At 40.0% G+C, this 22216-nt stretch overlaps 1 protein-coding gene across 1 annotated transcript in view; it reads left to right on the top strand.

Annotated features, from left to right (window-relative positions):
- syne2a (spectrin repeat containing, nuclear envelope 2a) overlaps positions 1-22216 on the top strand; it is an 89737-nt gene that overhangs the window by 54687 nt on the left and 12834 nt on the right. The window contains exons 72-99 of the mRNA XM_068708452.1: positions 611-718; positions 1016-1147; positions 1307-1507; positions 2235-2327; positions 2708-2893; positions 3166-3336; positions 3495-3626; positions 4738-4937; positions 5712-5835; positions 6233-6415; positions 6985-7134; positions 7709-7885; positions 8321-8476; positions 8568-8723; positions 9055-9219; positions 9469-9602; positions 9802-9985; positions 11249-11431; positions 11699-11812; positions 12041-12192; positions 12461-12608; positions 13207-13301; positions 14554-14785; positions 14954-15151; positions 16660-16782; positions 17812-17967; positions 20435-20593; positions 21676-21842. Coding sequence (XP_068564553.1) covers positions 611-718; positions 1016-1147; positions 1307-1507; positions 2235-2327; positions 2708-2893; positions 3166-3336; positions 3495-3626; positions 4738-4937; positions 5712-5835; positions 6233-6415; positions 6985-7134; positions 7709-7885; positions 8321-8476; positions 8568-8723; positions 9055-9219; positions 9469-9602; positions 9802-9985; positions 11249-11431; positions 11699-11812; positions 12041-12192; positions 12461-12608; positions 13207-13301; positions 14554-14785; positions 14954-15151; positions 16660-16782; positions 17812-17967; positions 20435-20593; positions 21676-21842 — 4379 coding nt within the window. The remainder of the gene's footprint in view (positions 1-610; positions 719-1015; positions 1148-1306; positions 1508-2234; positions 2328-2707; positions 2894-3165; positions 3337-3494; positions 3627-4737; positions 4938-5711; positions 5836-6232; positions 6416-6984; positions 7135-7708; positions 7886-8320; positions 8477-8567; positions 8724-9054; positions 9220-9468; positions 9603-9801; positions 9986-11248; positions 11432-11698; positions 11813-12040; positions 12193-12460; positions 12609-13206; positions 13302-14553; positions 14786-14953; positions 15152-16659; positions 16783-17811; positions 17968-20434; positions 20594-21675; positions 21843-22216) is intronic.

The raw sequence follows: 22216 nt of genomic DNA, 5'->3' as shown, positions 1-22216 counted from the left end.
TTTTCACCCTAGAAAAAAAGAGAAAATCCGAAAATAAATTGATTCATCAGATTTAATGAAATGTATTAAATCATTTTTCTTTAATGAACATAACTCTTCAGTACGCGCCTCTCTTTGTGTGCTTTTTGAGTGCAGTGAGAATGTTGTTTTTGAAAGGCTTAACACCTTCAACAAATATAAATTGAAGCAGAGTATTTCATTAAATAAAAAAACATTCTGTGAACTTTGGAAATTATTACATCTATCTTTTTTCAATACATTTTGACATTTCTTATTTTACATCGCTTAATCACACAAGTCGGAGTCAGTCCTACGCAGCCACCACTAGAATTTAATTACACAAATAGTATAATACTAATATTATTAGTGTAGTGCATAAATACCAGGTTTTAACAGAATGCAAAATGCTGTGCAGCATTCAAATGTTGATTAAGAATTTGAATGTCAATGTTATGAATGAATCGTTGAAGCTTTAGACTACAGCACTTAAAATGAAGGTCCTCCTTGGTTTTAACTCCTTGCATCCTGTCCAATTATTCCCTCCATGCCTCCTTTCTTTTTTCCTCCGCTCACTGTGAAACTTAAACCAAATATTCCTGTTTTTGTTTAGGACCCAGAAAGGGAGCTGATATCAACCGGGTCTGCTTCTGCTGTTCTCCAGCGGACACATGAGTCCATCTCCATGATGAGACAAATAGTACGTACCATGGTGGATGAGGTTAAATACGAGCATACAAACATACATAATCAAAATGACTTGTTTGTAGACGCAGAGATTGAGTCTTGCACCGTGTTTTGATAAATTGTCCCACAAATGATCAGCTAACATGGATCTGTGTGGCTTAACAAGGTATTTTAAAGAAATGCTCTGATGGTAAGACTCTTTAACTGCAAATATATGAAGCTATTTAGATGTGTTTTCTTATACTTGACCCTAACCATATTTAGAAGATCTAAATTGTTACATCATAACAGTGTAGTGATGGTGATCACCATGCGTTTGATCATTTCCCAGGTGAGCTCTCCAGGTGTAAATGAGGAGTTGTATGAGGCTGCACGGAAGGTCCTCCTCTGTCTGGATGCTTTGACCGACCTCCTGTTAACTCCTGGTGAAGACGACCCCCAGCTGAGGCTGCTACAGCAGGAGGTGACCGACCATAAAGCTTCTCAAGCACACACATGTAGTACAACCAACACAACTGCACATGAAGGTGTCTTTGTAGTATGTAAATACTACAACAACAAAAAAGGACAGATTTTTTTCCACCTCTGCTTCTAAAAGCTCTGTTTTTGTGTTTCTGCGTAGTGTGTATCAACTGAGCTGGTGACTCTGCGTGAGATGTTGAGTAAAGTGGAGTCAGGGACCAAACCTGCTCTTTTGAGGGAAAAACCAGAAGCTCTCCGCTGTTTGACTTCCCTTCAGGATTGTTTACAGATGGTCCAGCTGGTCTCCACCTCATCCCACAACCAGCTCATTGAACATCTGGGACACACATACCAACATCAGGTTTAAAATACTAATCATTCCCAGAATTTGATAAATTCTATTAATATATTATGTAATTTGCCCCAGCAGGGGGCAGTAATGGCTGTAATGTATTTAATTGTAATTCTAATAGGCAATGCAATCATTTGGATGCCATCTATTTCTAATTATGTGTATGTGTACATTGTCTGAACCAGGAGTAAAGAGTTTTATAACTACAAATACTTAAATACAATTTTGTGGCACTGTACTTTATATTTCCATTTTTTGCTAATTCACACTTATACGTCACTACATTTCAGAGGGAAATTGTGTAGTTTTTACTGCAGATTCAAATTTTACACAGAAAACATACATCATATTTCATTAACATCTGTTTATGAAATATGATGCATTGTTATAGAATAAACAATATCGAGAGTCACAAGAATATAGAGAGTCATTAAATGTTCTCCCTCACAACCAGAAACAGCATTTAAAATGCTGCTGAGACAACAATGCATCATTAATACTAATCCAATAATAATAAATAATAATATAAACTGACAGAAGCAATTCTGCTGTACATTGACTACTTTTGTTTTTGATACTTTAAGTACATTTTGGTGATATTATTTCTTTACTTTTATTTAGAGAAAATGTTGAATAGATACATTTTATTACATTGTCATATTGGTACTTTTATCTGGCAAATGATGAATACTTTTTCCACCACTGTTGTGAAACAACACTACTTTTTGTCACACAGGAGCATGCCTCCAACCAGCTGTTTAACTTGGACGAGTTTGAACTGGGGCTAAGTGAGATGTTCCCCAGCATTAAGAATGCTCCCAGTTTGGAGGTAACCAGTGCTTTGCAGCTTTCTTTGTGTGTTTTTATGCATGTTTGCCTTTCTATATGTACACTACTATAACATGCCCCGTAAATACCTGTCTGAAACATTCTAATTAAGTCTCATAACAACAATATACATTATTATTTCTGCTTTTAATTACACATGGAAAAAGACACATTTAAATTGACCTAATGTGGGTGCCATAATTTCCTAAGAAAATAGAGAAAAACTACCTAATTATACCCAGTAAAATATTGCTTTGGCTGAAAAAACAGCATTATACCAGCCCTAATTACAGATTCATGTCAAAGTAGGAGAGATTCAAAAGAGAGTTTCAAAAGTCAATAGTATTTTCCTTCAACTTTATGCTTTTCCGTATCTCTCAGCAGTGTGTGCTGGGCCGACATCGGAAAGAGAGTCCAGGGGTAAAAGCCAAGCTACAGCAAGCTTCCCGGTCCTTACTTCAGGGGATAACTCGCCTCTTGGAACTGGGTGAAGAATGCATAACAGAAGGGCAGATGAGCCATGTTCATAACTGCAGCCAACTTCAAGCCGTTCTCTGCAGACACAAGGTAACTCACTGCGCTTTCAGCAAGTTCTTCAACAAGCAAGCAAAGACTTGATTCAAACTAGGCACTATCCCAAGAGTGTGTAGAAGCCTCTTGATGGTTTTCAAAGAGACGCCCAGTACTAAAACAACTGATGATTAGACTTCACCCAACAATATGCAGACCTCAGTCACAGTCACTGTCTGTTTTCACTGTCCTGTCTTCATTCATATCAGGTCTACTGTGCAATTATTTCACTTCACTGCTGTCATAAATCTGGTTTCTTGGTGATCCAGAAGCTCCTGCGGGTCCTCAGGTCTCAGTTGGCATTTGTGCAGCATCTGTTCCAACGTGAGCCAGAAGCACTCGAGTGTCAAGAGGATGAGCGGGTACAGCTGGAAATCAGAGCCAAAGCTTTGCAGCAACAGGCTCTGGAACAGAAAGTGGCTTCTCAAAGGAGGATCCAGGTTTGTAGTACACATTTGCTGAGGGCCATATGAATTCATACATAAAAAAATCTGATTTTTTTGTTTCATGTAGAATACTTGGAAAACTGTTGAAAATCTTGTATTTGGTGTTCAAATGTTAAAACGAATGTGTGGGTTTATGGTTGGACCTGCTGTAGGAGTGGACCCGCTGGGAGGATAATTTTGGTCGACTTGGCGGGCTGTTGGATGATTTTGAAGCCTTCATCAGCAGCGGGGAACCAGAGGGAGACAACGTGATGTTAGCTCAGCACCGACAAGCTGCCTGCCAGGTAAACCCTGTCACACAAACAGATTGAATTTTTTTTGCTGTCTCATCAGACTTCTGTTACTGATTTCCAACATTTCCCCTCATGCCTCAAACAGCCTCTAGACAACATGAACTACTGTATATATGGTTAATTTCATCGGAAGGTGTTGGGAGAGCTGAGTGAGGGCAAGAGAGGAAACTTTTTTCGATAGTTATACTTTTTTTTTTTTTTTTTAAATCAACATGATATGGTATCTTATGTGTTGATGTCTCTCCTTGAGCCATGATGAGCTTATTTTAAACATTTGTGTGAGAAAAGTTCCTGAACATTTTTTGGTATTTGAGAGACACATTTGAGGTTAATTATTGATGTTTGAGAAATTGCCCCTGAAAAATATGTTACTCAACTGCAACAAAATTGAGTCATTGGCCAGTTATTCACTTCAATTAAAAGAACCAAACATCAAATACCAACATGGCCAATAACCAGTTTTAGGATGAACAAATGTGGATTTTTCTTCCTGCAAAGAATGAAAATAATAATTGTGTGTATACTACCTTTACGTAATGAAGGCCAAGGTGAGGACCTGATACTGATGGGTATTTGGGTTCAGCCTTCTCAGATTGGCCCAGTCATGAATTCACTTCTTTAAGAATGTTTCATTTCTCTGTCACCTCCAGACAAGGACATGGACATTGGTAAAGACAGTACGGATATGTCCTTACCAAAATCCAGCAACTGATATTGTATTCATAGTTTTTCAAATGGCATCGTCAGATTGGATGGGATAAAGACATGCGTAGGGAGACAAAAACAGCTGATGCCATAGCCGTGGCTGGAGTTAGTTGGAGTGGCATGAATCAATGATATTGTGGTGATAGTTTAGTTGGTTTGTTTTTCCTGTGTTCATGTTTCTTATTCCCTCCGTCTTTTTTTTCTCCTTTTTGTTAACCTCTGCTGTTTTTATGTTATTTTACATTTCCCAAACTGATGCTCTCAAGCACCGTTTTCTCTACACCAGTCGGTCCATGCTGTTTCTTCAACTGTTAATGTGGTCTTGGCTTGTCAAGAGAGTCTGACAGAGTTTGATGTAAACTCATCATAAGCACTGTTGGTTCTCCTTTTCACTCAGCAAACACTGGTCCAGCTGGATGACAGCAGAGCTGCTTTAGGACTGCTCCTGGATCAGGGGAAGGTGCTGCAGACAGATCCAGAGTTTGCTGCCAGAGTTGGCCACGCAGGAGGCGCTCTGGAGCTGCGATGGCTCGCCGCCTACAGACGGACCGAGCAGGAGAGTCGACGCTGCAGAGACATCCAGGACAGCCAGGACAGGTGGGACTCAAAAATACCAACATCCAATTTAAGTTACAAGAATAAAAATCAGATTATTGGCATCTTTACAGTAAAGGACTTTATGATCTATCAATGTAGACCAAGCAGTCTGAGCAGTTTGACGATTTGTATTCTAACCACGTCAGTTAGTTTATTCATAGATACTCTATACTAGATATCTTGTTTGTTTAGGGTTTGCCATGTGAAGATGTACTGAGTCTTGTATTGATTTGTACCTTTGTTAAAATAAGCCATCTTTTTACAGGTCTAGTATGATCATGAAACCTTATGTGATTTGTAATAGCTGCATAAATAGAGGTCCAGTCAGAATTTAATTCTAAATAATCTAATACATTGGTTGCTTATTTCTCTGTAGAGAATGATGGAGGCTGCAGTGGAGAGTATTATTGAGAGGCTTTGATTGCATTTTGAGTCAAATTCCGCTGCAGTGATTTAAAAAAGAGCAACCTTAAATCCCTCATAGTGTGAAACCTGAAAAGATATGAGTTCCTATCTACAGGCTTAATACAGCTTCCTGAGGATATTACTGCATAAGGTTTTAGCTATTTCTGAGGATGTTCTCTTGGATTTAGTCAAAGAATTTGAGTGGGACACAGACTTAGTTTCCACCCGAAATGTGCCACTTGAAAAATGTCTACATTCTTGTTAAGCAGTATTGGATCCATGCCCAAGTCCTTAACTCACTCTTTGTTAAGGAGCAGTCATGTTCCGCCCCACTGGATGAGCTATCTGTTTTTCTCATCCTCCCCACAGATTCCAGACAGACTTTGCCTCGGTCAGTGAATGGCTGGTTGGTGCCAACAAACACCAGAAGATTTGGTCAAAGCTGGCCGACGCAAACCAGGAGTGCATTTACAACAATCTGATTAAGCTGCTGGTATGTTTGTCTTGCCTACTCATCACGTTTCTAAAAAATAAACAGAACAACTATTGTCCACTACGACCTTTCTCGCCTATGGAAAAAAAACATGTTTTCTCAGTCCATTTGGTGATTAATTCCTTAAAGCAGCATCAATCTACAAGTGAAACATTGGAAAGTGGTTAAAAAACACACACACACACACAATTTTAAGGATGGTTCTATAGTATTGAGACCCAGATAGCTATACCAATGCCAAAAGCAGAGGAAATATAAACTGTCTTCTAAATGACAAAAAAACCCAAATCGATCCACCTAAGAATGCACAGGTTATGAACTCTGCCAGCAGTTTAAAATAAATAATTCAAACATGATAAGCATGATTTGTGACACTGGTTGTGTTCTCATCCTCCAGGACTTCTCCATGGAGATTGAAGCCATGTCAGTCCAGAGGGCGTCTGCATCCAGGGAAGCCACTAAGCTGCTCCACCTGAGGGAAGCCGATTGTCCTGGGCTGAGAGCTCAGCTCGCCCAGCTGGAGGGCAGCTGGACCCAGCTGACCTCTGACCTGTCCACGATACAAGACCGCCTGCAGCAGGTACAGTACATACAAAGAGTTGTCACCTGAGCTGAAGAAACAGGAGGTTTCAAATATAAGGTAGTTGCACCGTAACTGAAAGATTAATAGTGATACTGTGGTATATGAATATATTACCTTAAATAAATGATGCAATGGTCAGGGTGACCTCCAGTCTTTATTGCATCAAATGTCCTATAAACTTTAAATATTACTACCTCCATTAAAGTGTTCTAGTCTAGATTCCATGGAAATGCTGTTGGTTTTCAAAAATAATTAGGCATTGAGGAATCCCATCCAGTGAAGGGGAGTGTTAACCCTATTTAACACCAGTGAATGAAACCAGATAGTTCTGCAATATGATAAATATTCCACCAGTCTTTTCTAAGATTAACTTTGATGTCTTACATTTTTGGCAATACCCACAGGAGAGAATGAAACAATCTTATCTACCAAACAATGACATCAATTTCAATCTGACATTAAATCTGACATAAAAGTCAGATTGAAATCAAATTGTGTTTTATTGGATGACTGAAGTTAATGTAAAGTTGAAATCTCTTTCCTCTCTGTTGTCTGCTGTCCATTAGCGGCTGCTGGCAGCGTGGCCACCGGTGAAGCTGCTGTCTGACCTGGAGGACTGGCTGAAGAAGCTTGAGGCTCGGCTGAAGCAGGAGAAAGAAACGCTCATCAAGGCCAAAGATGCTGCTCAGATCACTGAAATCCTGCAACACTACCAGGTACTTATACCTCCAGAGTCCACTTTGAATTTTATTTTGTGCATTTTTTTAAGAGTGTTTCATTTTGAATGATTCACATTTGGTGAATAAGCATCTCAAAATGACACGTGTTCATCCTGAAAATACACTACTGTGTTCCAACACCCCCTTCCTTTCTGCATTGCCGTTATGTCAACAAGAGTTTCTGTACAATGAAACATAAATTAAAGCTGAAGCTCTCTTTTCTTTGGGGATAACTTGTAAAACATTGACAGAATAAAATACAGAATCAGAATGAAAATACATATTTACTTTGAAAGGCAAAGACAAAGAAAAAATCCAATATTTATTAATCCAATAAAAGCACTACTAATGATTTACAATGCTAAAGAACACTAACGAAATGAATGAAATACATATATTATGTTAGAAATATGTTTCTGGTCAGACACAAATTCAGTTGCACAGCAGAGGAACCTCCACAATATCTGAGAAAGTTGAAGCATACTGATTTATTTATTTTTAAATAGCAACCTCTTCTGGTTTTATTTATATGCATAGTATTGATTTCTTTCTATGTAATGTGCTTCCTCAGGAGCTAAAGACAGGCATGGTCAATGGGCTGCTCCTTCTTGATTTCCTGTGTCAGTCTGGGCCTCAGCCGGTGGGACTGGACGTCCGGACTCTCCGCTCAGAACGTACAACGTTTGCAGAGAAACTTGGAGCCTTTAGACTGCAGTGGCTGCATCTCCAGAGAGAGCTGGAGAGCCAGGTCTGTTCTTCAGCTAATGATTTACAGTAAAAACCAGTGGACCTGTAGAATCTGAAATGATATGATGCAACTGTGACCTTCTCTTTTATTTTCTGTTCTAATAATATTTGTATGCAGTGTTCAAATAGCAGTACAGTTGGGTGGCTCAGATCTTGATCTGGGTGCATGTTTCCATACAACCAATTCAAAGAATACAAAGTTGGGTTTCTTGTCATTAAAAGCTCAACTATTTGGCTAATGGTTTATATTATAAACTGAAACCCATCAGTCAAACCAGAGACATAACTCAAATTATGCCAACTTTAATGGAAAAAGTTTGTATTTTGTCACTCTTCAAAGTCTCTCTTCAAGACTAAACAGAAAAGTATTTTTTTTTTTATTTAAGACTTTGATTTCTACACCTGAATTGACCACTGTTTGGCTTTATCCCCTCAGACCCGTGAAGCTGAAGAGATGCATTACACTTGTGCAGACAGAGAGAGGCGTTTACAGCATCTTCACAGCTGGATAGAACAGCAGAAAAAGCAGTTGAAGCAGTGGAAACAGCCCACCAGTCAAACTCTGGCTCGTGAGGCTCTGCTGGAGTTGGAGGTACAGTAACGGGATGTAAGCAGGTGTATATTTGATCCATCTCTCCTGCTGCTGCCCTCTGATCTTGGGACTGCTCCTGTTTTCCTTTTAGGCTGTTGTGAGCAGGGTGAAGGAGGTGTCTGCAGCTTTGCAGGAGTTGAAACCCACAAGAGTGCGTGTTGAAAAGGAAGAGGATCACCCTTGTGATATCGCCTTCTCTGTTCGGACAGAGAGTGTTTGTCTCGCTTGCGTGGATCTTAGTCAACAGGTAAAAATAAATCTGTTATGGCAATCAGAGACATATTAGTGCCAGAAGAAAGTGAAATAGTTATTGGCCAACATATTTAAGATGCCTTTTCTGATCGTCCTTGATTTTTTTTACTTGTCTCTTGTAAATTATAGGATCTGTTGCTTCATGCTTGTATAGCATATACACTCATTTATATAACATAAAATTAAAGCTACACTATTCATTATTTTTGTACGAACAATGGCTCAAATGACATATGTGAAATGTGCAAGGGTTAGCAAGTAATAATAATCTACAGTGTTTTAATGTCTTCTTTTTTCTTCTTGTCTTCCTTCGTGGTAAATTACAGATGGAAGCTCTGCGACCAGCTCTACAGCACAATGTGGAGGAGTGGAGTTGTTTTGAGAGCGATCTGAAGGAGGTTTCTATGCACACCACCAGGGTGCACTGTGCTCTTCAGCATCAGCCTCTGGTCTCACTGAAGCAGGCAGAAGGACACATGGACCTCCTTGAGGTGAGCAGAAGTCCTGACTATCATATCACATAAAGACTTTACAGCTGCAGGAAGAAAAAAAACATGTTTTTTTTGTTAGTTTGACACAGCCAGTTGTAACTGAATGCCCTTAAAAGCCCTTCCATCCAGTTTTGACAGATTTAGTAAATGTGTGGGCGTTCCTGGACGTCAAGACCCCAGTCACTATACTTTAGGTTTCGGAGAAGTAAGTGCTGAAGTGAAAATACAAAAGGTGAATTCTGTGCACAGCAACTCCAGGAGAAGGCCATAAAAGGAGAAAAGCTGTGGGCGTCCGTGGACAAATCCTATCAGAGTATTGTGAAGACTCTTCATCATGGAACAGCACAGGCACTGGACGATCAAATGAGTGGAGAGCGAAAACGGTCAGTGGCCTGAAATTACCAGAACAGAAATCAGTGGATCGAGAAATATCTGAAAATCTCTGTCTAGTGAAAAACGTATTGACAGTGCACACTTCCATTTTGAAAATGTCAATAAAATCCTGTCCCACGGCTCAATCAGATAATTGTAGCCTTTCTGAAAGCACATTCTCATTATAGAGTATTCATTTATTGTGTTCAGGTGGAAGGACGTGGTGCAGGAGTTAAAGAATGAGCACATGAGGACTGGAGAGACAACTTCTCTCTGGCGGGAGTACACTCGGCTGTCTGATCGATGCTCTCTTAACATGCAAACCCTGTGGCATCAGTGGGAGGAGCTGTCGAGATCTCCACATCTGCAGGAAACACAAGCCGCGGTTCACTCAGTGGAGGTGAGTTTGAAGCTGTTGTCAAGTGTAACGGTGTACAATGAAACCCAGGGATTGTTGATTTGAATTGTTTGGCTCCCTTATCCCTGATGTACTGCTACAGTACTGTCTTGCACTATGGAAGATTAGAGCCTCGACCGACTTTTGACTTTTGAGTCCAAAAACAATTTTGATATTTAAGTCTGCTGTATTGGTTGGCAATCATTTCTTTATATTAGTACATGACATATGTACAAAACATTTCTGTTCAGGAAAGAACAATATGTTGAGATACGTACTGAGTGAGACATTTTACAGTATGTACAGTATGTATGAGCTTTGTATAAAGGCAAGAAATATGAGATATAAGTTAACAGTTAATTACAATTCTTCCCGGCCTTGTTGAGGTTGGTTTATGGCGGTTACAACAAGCAGCGTGTTGAGCATTAACGCCTTTGTGCATACTCGTAAAGAAACATAATGCAAAACTTTGTATAAGTTGGTGGTGCATAAGATCAAATAAATACACGCTAACTTCTCCTGAAAAGTAATAATGTATACCTCTGATGATCTAATCTTTGTACATTCATGTCGGAGACAATGACTTGTTTATTTAGGGCTCACAAACCGTATATTTTAATTAGTTGAATTGATTTCTGGCATTGTTTAAAGTCACTGAGAGCAGACAGAACTAGTTCGATAACGCGCTTATCAGACTACTTGTTTTTCATATAGTTTTTCTTAGAACTGACTCATGCTGTACTCTATCACTTGCATTTCAGAATTGTGTTCTGAAATGTGTTTCTCAATGACTCGTCTCCTATTCCTTTGTTGGAAAGAAACAGACAGCATGCACTTAGAGATATCAGCGAGGGTCTGCTCCGTGTTCCTTCACCGGATCTCCTGTTCTTGTACCTGCGTAGTTCAGATGCTGCATTATGTGTTGTTTTGTACATTTGTGCAAAAAAACAAGCATCCGTTCATGCCATTTCCATCCCACTTCAAAAGTGCACGAACTGGTGTATTTTGGAATACCAACTAATTTGTGGAAAATATTATTTCCATTTTTCAAGAGGATAAAAAGCAGCCATGATGTAATGATCTTAAGTATTTTAATGGACATTGATGAAAATAGTTGGAAAGATGATGGAAAGCAGGAAATACTAAGTAATTAAATCCAATTAAAGGTCACAGTAAAAACAGTAAATATACTAATGGATTAAAAAACAGCGCGTATCTTCTCATTTCTCCATCTAACTGTTTTTCACACTCTGTCACCAGATGTTGCAGAATGCTGCTGAGGATTCGCAAAGCAGTGTGGGAGATGTGCTTGTGGCTTGCAAGCCTCTCATTGAACGACTAGAACCACTGGCCACAAGTGTAATCCAATCAGAGACCAGACTGCTGTCCCGTGAAGTCCTGCTGCTGAGCAAGGCAATGTCAGGGAAAACTAAAAGTCTTCAGGTGAGGAAATAAGTCCAAACATCAGCTTACAGTAGAATTACCGGTTTTAACTTTCCGTCACAGTTCAAGGATTGGTGAAAGATCGTATGTACACTGACTAACATAATATAAAAAGCTATCTATAATCTTGGCATCTAATTCCTCAAGTGTCTAATGAATGGGGAACCGTTTCCCTGACATTAAATGTGAGACTGTTGCTTTATGGTCAAATTTCACAAGTCCAGATTAGTATCATCATCATCATCATCATCGCATTTCTGTGTGCAGGAAGATTTGGAGCAACAGGAACTGTTTCATACTGGACTGGAGGCCCTTGAAAAGCAGACACAGGGCACACAACGTAAACTTTTGACCAGTGTTAACGACGCAGACTCAATGAAGGTTGGTCAGAAACTTTATTTTTGCCCATAGATTAACTTTCCTGTAAAATACTTCTATGCATCCTCTTTAAATCCAAGGAGATGCTTTTAAACTGTGGAGGAGAGTTTGAGGATGGGAGAACTGCAATAAGCATAATAACTCCGACAGACAGTTGTGTATGAAGGGGGCCCACAGTGAATTATAAATGTGCTGTGTTTTTTTTTTTTTTATTCTTTGGTTGTGTAGCAGGTTCTCTCGGAGCTCAGTGATCTGTTTCCGTCACTGGTTGACGTCAGGGAGATGAGTTGTTATGTGACCCTTAACAACCATGAGACGGAGAGATTGCGCAAGCTCAGCAGGCAATGGGTTGAAAGCATAACTCTCACATCTGACATGAACAGGTGAGAGAATTCAGTTAAAAGATGATGCACAAATAAAAGCCTTTAAGTGTGCAATTGGGTTTTGTGTTTTCTCATTGTTGCTATTTGAAGGTTCACAAAACAGTTTGCTAAAAAAAGTTATCCTGGCAGATGAGATGTATAACATTATCGGTTTTACAAGATGTGCAAGGCTGTAATAACTTATTTATTTTTCTGATGGAATACAGTGGATGTGAGTCCATTTTGAAAGTAGCTTTCAGTTGATCTCCAATTGTCCTTTTTTTCCCAGAGAGCTGCAGGCTGAGCGTCAGCGTTCCCAGAACTTCCAGGAGAAGTGTCAGAGCCTGACGTCGATCCAGAAGAAGCTCGAGGAGGAATCAATGTCTAAAAAACCTCAAAGTTTCTCCAGCCTCCGAGACATGTTGACTGTCCATAAGGTCTTCACCCTAATTGATCACTTAATATGTCACACTTTTAGATTCGCTACATTTCTTTCATTTCATTGATTCGATTTGTATCTGACCAGCTGGGACCAGTATCTAAATGGCTTTAGGACTCAAATTTTCAGGGAATTATGGACTTCAAGGTGCTTCAAGTTGTTTGCGTCTTGGCACACAGAAATGACAAATATATTTAAATTTAAATGACAGTCTATCATTTAAAGCAAAGCTAACTCACAACCTACTTGTTAATGACATAACAAGTGTTAAATTCTTTGTTTATGAATTGTTTGTTGATAAAGGCTTTCTCTCCCCTACATCTGGAGATTAGTCTGAACTCTAGATTAACCACTCATCCATATTCCGCCCACATTCTATTAGATGACAAACATGTTGACAAAGAAATATTTAGTAATTAAGGCTTGAGGGAGCTGAATTAATGAGCAATCATTATCACAAATGCATAATTTGCATCCAGTCTTAATGGGTTAATGCATCACTGTGATAAAGGCAGAACATTTGTTTTAAATAAGGAATGTTATTTTGCAAAATGTGTCTTTATTACTGGTGTATTTTCTTTCTTTCTCACTCCCAGAGGCTTGAGGCTGAAATAATTACTGGACATCAGCTCGTGCAGGGTCTTCTCTGTCACGCAGTCGAGTCCATGGGAACCGAGACAGGAAAGAAAAGGTAAGTGATGGAAAAGTTGTGGAAGTCATTATTAAATGGCAGTTTTAAGCCGCGATTTCTCCTGGTTCTTCCTTTCATCTATGTCTCCTTTCAGGACTAGAATGAAGTTAATAATACTGCAGCATTCCTCAGTTTCAGGAGTGTGCTTAGTTGAGCACATTCCTCGGTTTGATTGGTCAGTCTAATTCTTAAGAATAGCAGGTGTTTTGCACCATATTGGCACCAAAATTACACCCATAATTCAATAGTTCATAGTTATTACATAGTTTAAAAATTGTACTGTGAAGAAGTTGTACTTTCAATGTGAGTTGTGATTTATTCCGCCCACTCGCTCTCATTTTGTCTGCCTCTGACAGGCACATAATTAGATAAGACCAGTTCAGCAACCAACCAATCAATCAGATAATGAAACCATGTGACCATGACAGTTGTCTGAATGGAAGATTTCTGTAGAAAAGGGAAGCTTGAGCTGACAACAATATTTTATAGGTAAGGCATTATATATTCACTGAATATTTAAATCTTCATGGTCACACTATAGATATCAAGTTAGGATGGGAAGTCAGACCTTCACTTAAAGTAGTCAGACTGAAGCTAGCACCAGTATTTAAAAAAATATTCAGGTCTGTCTGGGTGCCATGTTGGAGACAAACTCCATGTTGATATGGTGTCTTGGATTCTTCACAAATCCTGTCACCTAATAAAGTAATTTGATTTGAGGTTTTCCGGTTGGATTGCTTACTTCACTTGCAAGAATCACACACATTGGGTTTACGCTGCAGACACACAACAAAATGCTGCGTGTGCAGGTGTTTCCTGTCCTGAAACATTTACATGTCTCTTCCACCAAAGCGTCCCTAAATCATTTCTTTGGAAAGCCCTTACTTTTTTTGTTTTTGTTTGAAGGAGCTAAAGGAAAGTTTCTTCTCTTGCCCCTGCTGGGATTACTTCCTAAGGCTGTCCTAAAATCCTGATGAATTTGTTTTGATCTAGCGAGTGCCTGTGAAGGGACTATGACAGACCTATTTGAAACTTTCCTTCTATCATTTTATGTGTTGATTTATTTTTTTTAAAGGAAAGAGTAATAAGCTTACTTCCATTTTACAAAAGCTAATATTCCTATAGGGACCATTGAATATTTCCACTCATTGGATGGATGCCAACACGTTTGCCAACAGATGTTAACAGTTTACAGCAAGTACGATTGTTGTCCTCCAAAATATAACAAAGTGGAACCTCTTCTCCTTCACAGATCTGAGCTCATGGCACAAGTGAGCCGCATGAGGGACAGCTGGTTCAACTCGTTGGCTTTAGCTGGCCAGCGCAGGTCCTTGTTAAAAGAACAAATGGGCAAGTGGAGAGTCTACCATCGTGGCTCGAAACTCTTGTGGCGGCTGTTGAGGGAAGTTGACCCTTTGCTGCCCCCTGCTGGACCTGCTCTGTGTACACTGCATCAACTACGAAGCTGCGCGGATGATTACCAGGTTAGTATGTTTGGATGCCAGTGAGAATGTACAGTCAGCTTCTTGCATTGATGAACAAAAATCTTCCTTTATAGTGGCGGAATAGTAAAATTGTGCAAAATGTAATATTTATATTTGTTTAAAATGATAAACAATAAAAACTGTATCTCCCCACATTCCCTTTCCAAGTGTGTTAGCGGCGCTCTGGGTCTGCACTCCACCGTGTACACCCAGACGCTGGGGGCTGGCAGACATTTATGTGAAACCATGACAGAGTCCGAGTGTCAGAGCCAACTGCAGTCAGAGCTTCAGGCCATACAGGAGGCCTGGGAACGAACCACCTCACTGCTGGAGAGGAGAAGAGACCTGGTCAGCACAGCTGTTCAGGTAACAGACATAATTCTACTAAGACTATTATCTGTTATTTTCAACATTCAAAACAAAAACTAGAACCACACTCGTAGAGCGCAGACCTCCACCAAGGCCATGCCCTTTCTCACAATGTTAATGAAAGTAAAAAATAATGTATGTATCCGCCCCAGGAATTGAATCCGCTCCTAAATTTAATTGGTTCTTCTTTTGCGTTGCCTGATGCCGAAACAAATATTCAGAAATAGTTTAATATTTCAGAATCCAGATAAACTTGCAGATATCGAGCAGCTTTGGACTTAAAAAATCCAAAGAGAAGAGCATGTTTTCCAGTATTAACAGAGTAGGAGGGGTCAGCTTTACATGACCCATATCCAGGACCTGATCCTACCCCAACACACACACACACACACACACACACACACACACACACACACACACACACACACACACACACACAATCTGGTGTGTTGCCCTGGCACAGACATCCAGCCAAGAGGGATCAAAGAGAAGCTCAAATCTATCCATGATCCACATCCAGAGATGTCTGTTCACCAGTGTCGGTCACTTTCATTCCATCACTGCACAGAGCAGGACTCGTAAATCATACAGGCATTATACATATACACATATCATAGACATACTTAGAATCTCGTAAAATATTATAGAAATAAAGCCAAATGAGCAAAGCAGTGAGGAAATAATGTTGGGTAAATTCAGATTGGTTAATACTTTAGTTTACATTGATATTTTAGTTAAAGCATGACTCATAGCTCTGACGGATCACTGTTGTCTGAGTTACAGAAGTGCTGCCGAGACTCATGAGTTGTGTTAAATACAGTATCTAAATGTTTTGGTGCCCAGTCCCCCGCAAGGTCAGGGAAAGTTGTGTTAACCCCTTTAGGCTAGACAGGATCCTCCCGGGGAAAGGGAAATCCCTCTGAGCAACATGTCAAAGATCACACAGAGAGCAACATTAATGCACAAAGTGGAACTGACAGGCAAGAGACCAACTTGGTTATCATAATGGTCAAGTGAATAACGGGTTGGTAGGAGTTTATACTTGGACTTCAGTTACTAAAACTTCTAAGTTAAGCAGTCCTGGTCCTTTCAGCATTTCACATGAATGTTTTAGTTTCATTAAGCGTTCTTTTCAGCGTATGAAAGGTTTGTTTGTGGAAATATTTAGAGAATTAAGAACACAGATTGCATTGTATAATTCTGCCTCTTACAAAGTTTTACAAAGGCAATTTTTTGAAGCATACTTAATTGTTTCTCATCCCTTTACTGCAAAAGCAACAGAGCTAAAGTCATAGTATTTATGACTGAACTTTTTTGTGATATAGCTAACTAAAAGCAGGTTACCTCTGCAGTGATTGATGTTTCTCAATACATGGTTCCCCAAAATATACTGTGCAGGTTTTCATAGCAGCCCAGGCCTTTTATGGTTTAACATTACAGGTTACTGATCATAACGTGTCAGATATTTGTTGAACTCCCTCCTCTCTTTGCTGCTGTTTATAAAGAAGTGGTCTCAGTGTCAGGACAAGACGACCAGTATCGCGTCTGAACTGGATGAGCTGAACGCCATGCTGAAACGGCCGCTGCCTGAGAGACCGCAGGACTCTGAGGGCGAGAAACATGTTCTGGTAATTACAAAACCTAACCTTGACTGTATTCTACTGGAGTAGTATTGAAATGAATCACAGCCCGGTATTCCTACCGTCACTTACTCATAATGTATATGTATATCATAAAGGAAGTTGTTTATAGCATACATAGCATAAACAATAGCATACTAGCATACATTTGTTGAATTATAGAAGAGCACAAGCATTGCCTAATCAATATATAATAATATAATAATAATCAGAAATATAATGATAATTAATGATTTTATTTTACTGATTTTTACCAACTTTGCTTTACTATTGAAACAAGAAAAGTAGTTAAAAACAGTATTCTTTTCACAGTCTTATTGTTAACTTATTCAATTAATTATAAGGGCTCAACTGTTGGCCGTTAAGGACTCTTTGGATTTGTGACCTTAATGTATCTAAAATCCTAGCTACATCCCTGTGGCTAAAATATAAGTCCATATCACCGCAGCAAATCATTTAGCAGGACCCCGAAGAGGCAGTCTCCCAAAAGCCCACAAATTGTCATGTAATGCCCAAACTACTTCTCAGTATCCACGTTTGAATTTGCAGGGAAACAGGCACTGATTGTGACTGACAGCGTTCATTGCGTAACCTGCAAGAATAACTACTTGATGGATGGAAATTGCCCCCAAAAAATTACAAATAATGTTTTTGTCTCAATCAAAATGAGTAATCATTTCATAATGTGTTTGACATTAAAGCATAAGTTGACATATAACTTCTAATACATCAGCAGCACGAATCTGTCAGCGGGTCTGCAAACTGGCCAAAGTTCCCCCCACCCCTCAACTCCATCAGTAGCCACCCCCCATCCCACCAGAGCGCCTCTGAGGTTTACCCCCCTTTCTTTTATTTCATACCCCCATGCTTTCACTCCCCTCCCCCTTTCTATCCCCTCCCCCTGTCCCGTCCACAGCCCTTTAATCTGGACGGTCAGAGCGAGAAAGAGGTATAGAAGCGTGTCCACTCAGTTTGTACATGGCTGTTTAACCGTCTGTGTATGCGTGTGTTATGCAGGAGACAGACCTGTTACTGCAGCGTTTGACCGGTGGATTTAGGGAATTGGCCACCATGAAGACGGACATGTCCCAGTACGTAGCGGCCGGTGACTCGGCTCTGCTGGAGCAGCAGCTGGAGCAACTCCACGGTCAATGGGAAGAGCTGTGTATGAAGGTGAGAACTGACAAAAAAATGGAGGGAGAAAGGAGAGACCAAAAACTGAATTAGAGTAAGTGAGAGATTGTAGATGGTGCAGGTGGAGAGGAAGGATTGGAGGAAAGAGTGAGGGAGAAGGAGGAAAAAGTTGCCCAAGTGTCTTGGCGCTGACCAGCAGCACAAAGCCTCTGCACCACTGGGGCTAGAACACACACACACACACACACACACACACACACACACACACACACACACATGCACATACACACACTCATTTGTTTGAGAAATTGTGCCGGTTCATGGAGGGAAAATGTCTTGTCCTCTTGTTAACACTACTTGCAACTTGCCCCCATACAGGTCAAATTCATTTGTTTTCTTAACATTTGGACTGCAAAAGACAAAATGTAAGCTTATTGTTTATACTAGATGTGTGTTATATGGGACAGTTCTGGATTTGGTTACCTCTAAGTCAAATGGAGCCTTTTCTGCTTGTATCAGCATATAAAGAAAAGCAGAGCAGAGCTTTATGCAGTTTTCTCAAATGTGAAAAAGTCACTTGACAGCTTTTCAGGTTGTAATTAGCTCCTTGCCCGGACGCACTGTGTTAACAGAACAATCAACTCTCTAACAGAAACAGGCCGCTAAATCTGTAACTGCATTATTTGTGAAAGCAGCTCTACTGTATAGACATGGCCTCAAATTCCTACAGTTAAGTCTTTTGGCTTAAACACAAACACGCACTTGTTCTTGAGAAACCGACGGTTATGACACGCCTGGGTCCGTTATTATGGGAACGTTGCAGTCATGCTAATTGGGTCCCCACTCAGAACTGGCCGCTTCCACCTGCTCCTGTCTTGGCAGGAGTTATTGGGATTCACAGATGCTGCCATAGCAGTCAGTATGTTTTCTGTTGTGTGGTGTTCTGTATGTAGCTGTCTCTTTGTTATCTGTACAAGTATGGTATAGTAGCTGCTCATCTTGAGTACCTATAACACATCATTTACCGAAAACCATTGGATGTCTTCAAGGAAAGCCCGACCAGTTACTGGATATCAAATGTTAAAGACATGCATGTACAAAGGTTGAATCGTTCATGTTTCATGTAACAAACAAAAAAAAGACAATCGTATGATAACAGCTTAAATCAGGTTATTTGAGGAAGCACAACTAATTTCAGTTGTTAGATTACACACAAGAAGTTTCATCCCTATTCATTCCTGACACGGCCGGGGGGCATGGATAGTTAACAGGTTGTAGGTGGGGGAAGCCACTGGAATGGGTCCGCTGAGCAGATGGCCTGGCTGGGCTAAAGGGATTCAGGGGACAGGCTCTTTTGTTCCAGGGGAAGCCCAAAGTCCTCGCCGGGTGACGGCAGCTCACAATGCTCCCTAAATTCTCCAGAGTCCAAAAGGCGCAGCAGTGTTAGTACATTAAAACCAAAGCAGAGCTCATTTAAATCAAATAAATGCCACGGAGTAGTAAATATAGCTGGTTCAATCATGCCTTGTGGGCTCGCTAAGCCCTTTAACCTCCAAAAGATCATCGGCCCCCTCCTCAGCTATGTAATGGGGTGTTCTCATGGCATTAAGCTGTCATTAGGAAAATGGACCTTGTTAGTTTTATCAAACAGCCAGAGTCTCTTAGGGATTTCAGTTGATTACTGATTCTGATAGAGATTAAATGTCACTGGTATTAAAAGAAAAACATTAATATTCAGTTAATTTGGCTGTTGTATTGAACAGTACTGTTCTTTACTACTTTACCAGGTTATTTGTCCCTTTGCACCAAGCTCTAATCTGCAAAATGTACTGTTGTACAGTAGAATTAGGTCAGAGTATTTTACCAGGAAGTGCCATAACAAATAACCCTCTTTTAGATCGGATCGACATTTGTCAAATTTTGTTTGTGCACATCAGACAGTTAAGAGATTTTTGCATGCAGTTGTTCCCAGCAAGTCTGTTTAGTAACTGAAACCTATTTATTTTGCTGGTGTAAATGTTGTCAGATTTATGGTTTGTTTAAATGCTATCATTAATGTTTAGTGCTTGGTGTGGTCAATGCGCCATAATCTCTAGTTTGTCCTTGAAAAACAGTCACCTGGTTACCCTAAACTAGCCTGATAGTTGCATAAAAAGTTGCTCATGCAGATATAAAAACAATACGTATCTGCTGTCGGTCATGTACAGCTTCAGTTTTCATGCAATATGTAACTTGTAGGGGAAGGATCAATAGATGAACCTTTATTGATATATTTCTAACTGCAGCTGGTTCCACAGGTGTCCTGCCACCACTATAAAGGTTTGTATTTAGTTAAAGTGAAGTATTTTAAAATAGCTCTTAATTTCACAATGGTATTTTGTTATATTTAAATACACATGCGTTCACTGTGAAATCATAACATGGTTATCACCTGATACTTTGACATTCGTCTCCCTACCATAACGTGTGCAGAGTTGCTAAATGACACTCATATCACTCTTCCTAGGTATCCTTGCGCCGACAGGAAATTGCAGACCGTCTCAATGCCTGGACCATCTTCAACGACAAGAACAAAGAGTTTTGTGATTGGCTGACTCAGATGGAGAACAAGGTGTGCCACAGCGGAGAGCTGAGCATCGAGGAAATGGTGGAGAAACTGAAGAAGGTACAAGATCGTATGAATATTAATATCTTCCTATCTAAACACATGGAAGAACAGGTGTTTTCACGCGGAAACTCTTTTTCAACTGTCCATACAAGATTACATCAGGACATAACATTGTTCAGAATGACCAGTATTCTGATTTGGATGAAATTGGACTCTTCCAGATATGACTGCTGGATTAGAGTTTACTGTATATTGCAGGTATTATTTCATCGGTATGCTATTGTACGCACATTATGAAAGAAATGTACTGGATACTTCTTGCTCACGATTCTTCATAAATAACACATTCTGTAATTGCCACAATCAACCCACTTGTGCAGGTTAAAATCCATACATGAGCAACATGAATTATGCGGTTATAACAGATGGTGGCCTGGAATGGGATGGCTGCACTTCCCTTTGTTCATACACAATCGTTGTCCTTTCAGTGACTGAAAGCCTTTTGTGCCTTCCTGTCTCATCGTGAAGCATGCTCATTTACTCAACAAGATAATAATTGGTTTGAACGCCGCAGGATCGTTGTTTTGAGTTGTTAGATGAGATGAGTGGCACTTGATAGTCCCTCTTTATTATTTGGATAGCTAAAGACGGCTCTTCCAGTTGATAACTGACTGCTCCAGGGCACGGAAACAGATGTTTGGCAGGTTGAATGAACGGAACACTGACCAGGGGAAGTGCTTGAAAGCGTTCATCTTTACGTTAAATTGAACTAGATTATGTCATACCAAAGATGCTTACCTCTCATCCTTTTGGTGTCCTTTGCTAAAGGAATAACAGATTGACCAAATGAGCATAAAAGATGCAGTTTACTAATGTTATGCTTCATGAGCATTGGGCATAAATAATTTCTACTCCAGTTGAAATTTACATCCATAATATAAAATCATGTATTGTACATGATAACACTACTGTCATATGAAATCAGCCTACTGTAAAACACAAATAAATAAAACAATCCAAAGAGATTTTAAATGTAACCTGCATTGAATAGACACCGTTTGTGAGAGTTTTCCTTCTCCTTTTCTTCAGGGCATGACATTCATAAAGCAGCACGATGTTACAATGTCATGTTTCCACAGGACTGCATGGAGGAAATCAACCTGTTCAGTGAGAATAAAAGCCACCTGAAGCAGCTGGGTGAGCAGCTGTTGTTAGCCAGTGACGAGGCCAAGCAGACGCAGGTCCACGGCTCGCTGCAGGAGGTCAACCACCGGTGGCACAACCTCTTCCACCAGATCGAAGCCAGGTGAGAACAGCCGCAGAAGCTGAACGTAGGGACTCACTTGCCCACTTACATGTATGTGTGCATTTTTTTTATCAATTTAATCACTTTTTTAGAAAGCAAACAATATTAGACTTTTTAACGGCAATTACTAGAAGGTTTTTTAGATTAAAAAGTCCTTGTGTCTGTGTGTGTGTGTGTGTGTGTGTGTGTGTGTGTGTGTGTGTGTGTGTGTGTGGTTTTTCAGTACAACACAATAAATGGCACAACATAATTAGCCTCCCGCACAGGCACCTTTCACAGCAAAGCCACTCCACTTTAAAAAGCATCATTATGGACTGAAGGGCTTTAAACAATAGCTCTAATGTGGATCCATCCACCTGCTGTTATGTTAGTCG

This window comes from Cebidichthys violaceus, unplaced genomic scaffold (genome assembly GCF_023349555.1).
Source record: "Cebidichthys violaceus isolate CVI_PGR_0920_01 unplaced genomic scaffold, fCebVio1.0.p SCAF_14, whole genome shotgun sequence".
NCBI lineage: Eukaryota > Metazoa > Chordata > Actinopteri > Perciformes > Stichaeidae > Cebidichthys > Cebidichthys violaceus.
Note: the sequence above shows the minus strand (reverse complement) of the source record. Positions and strands in the feature narration are given on the sequence as shown.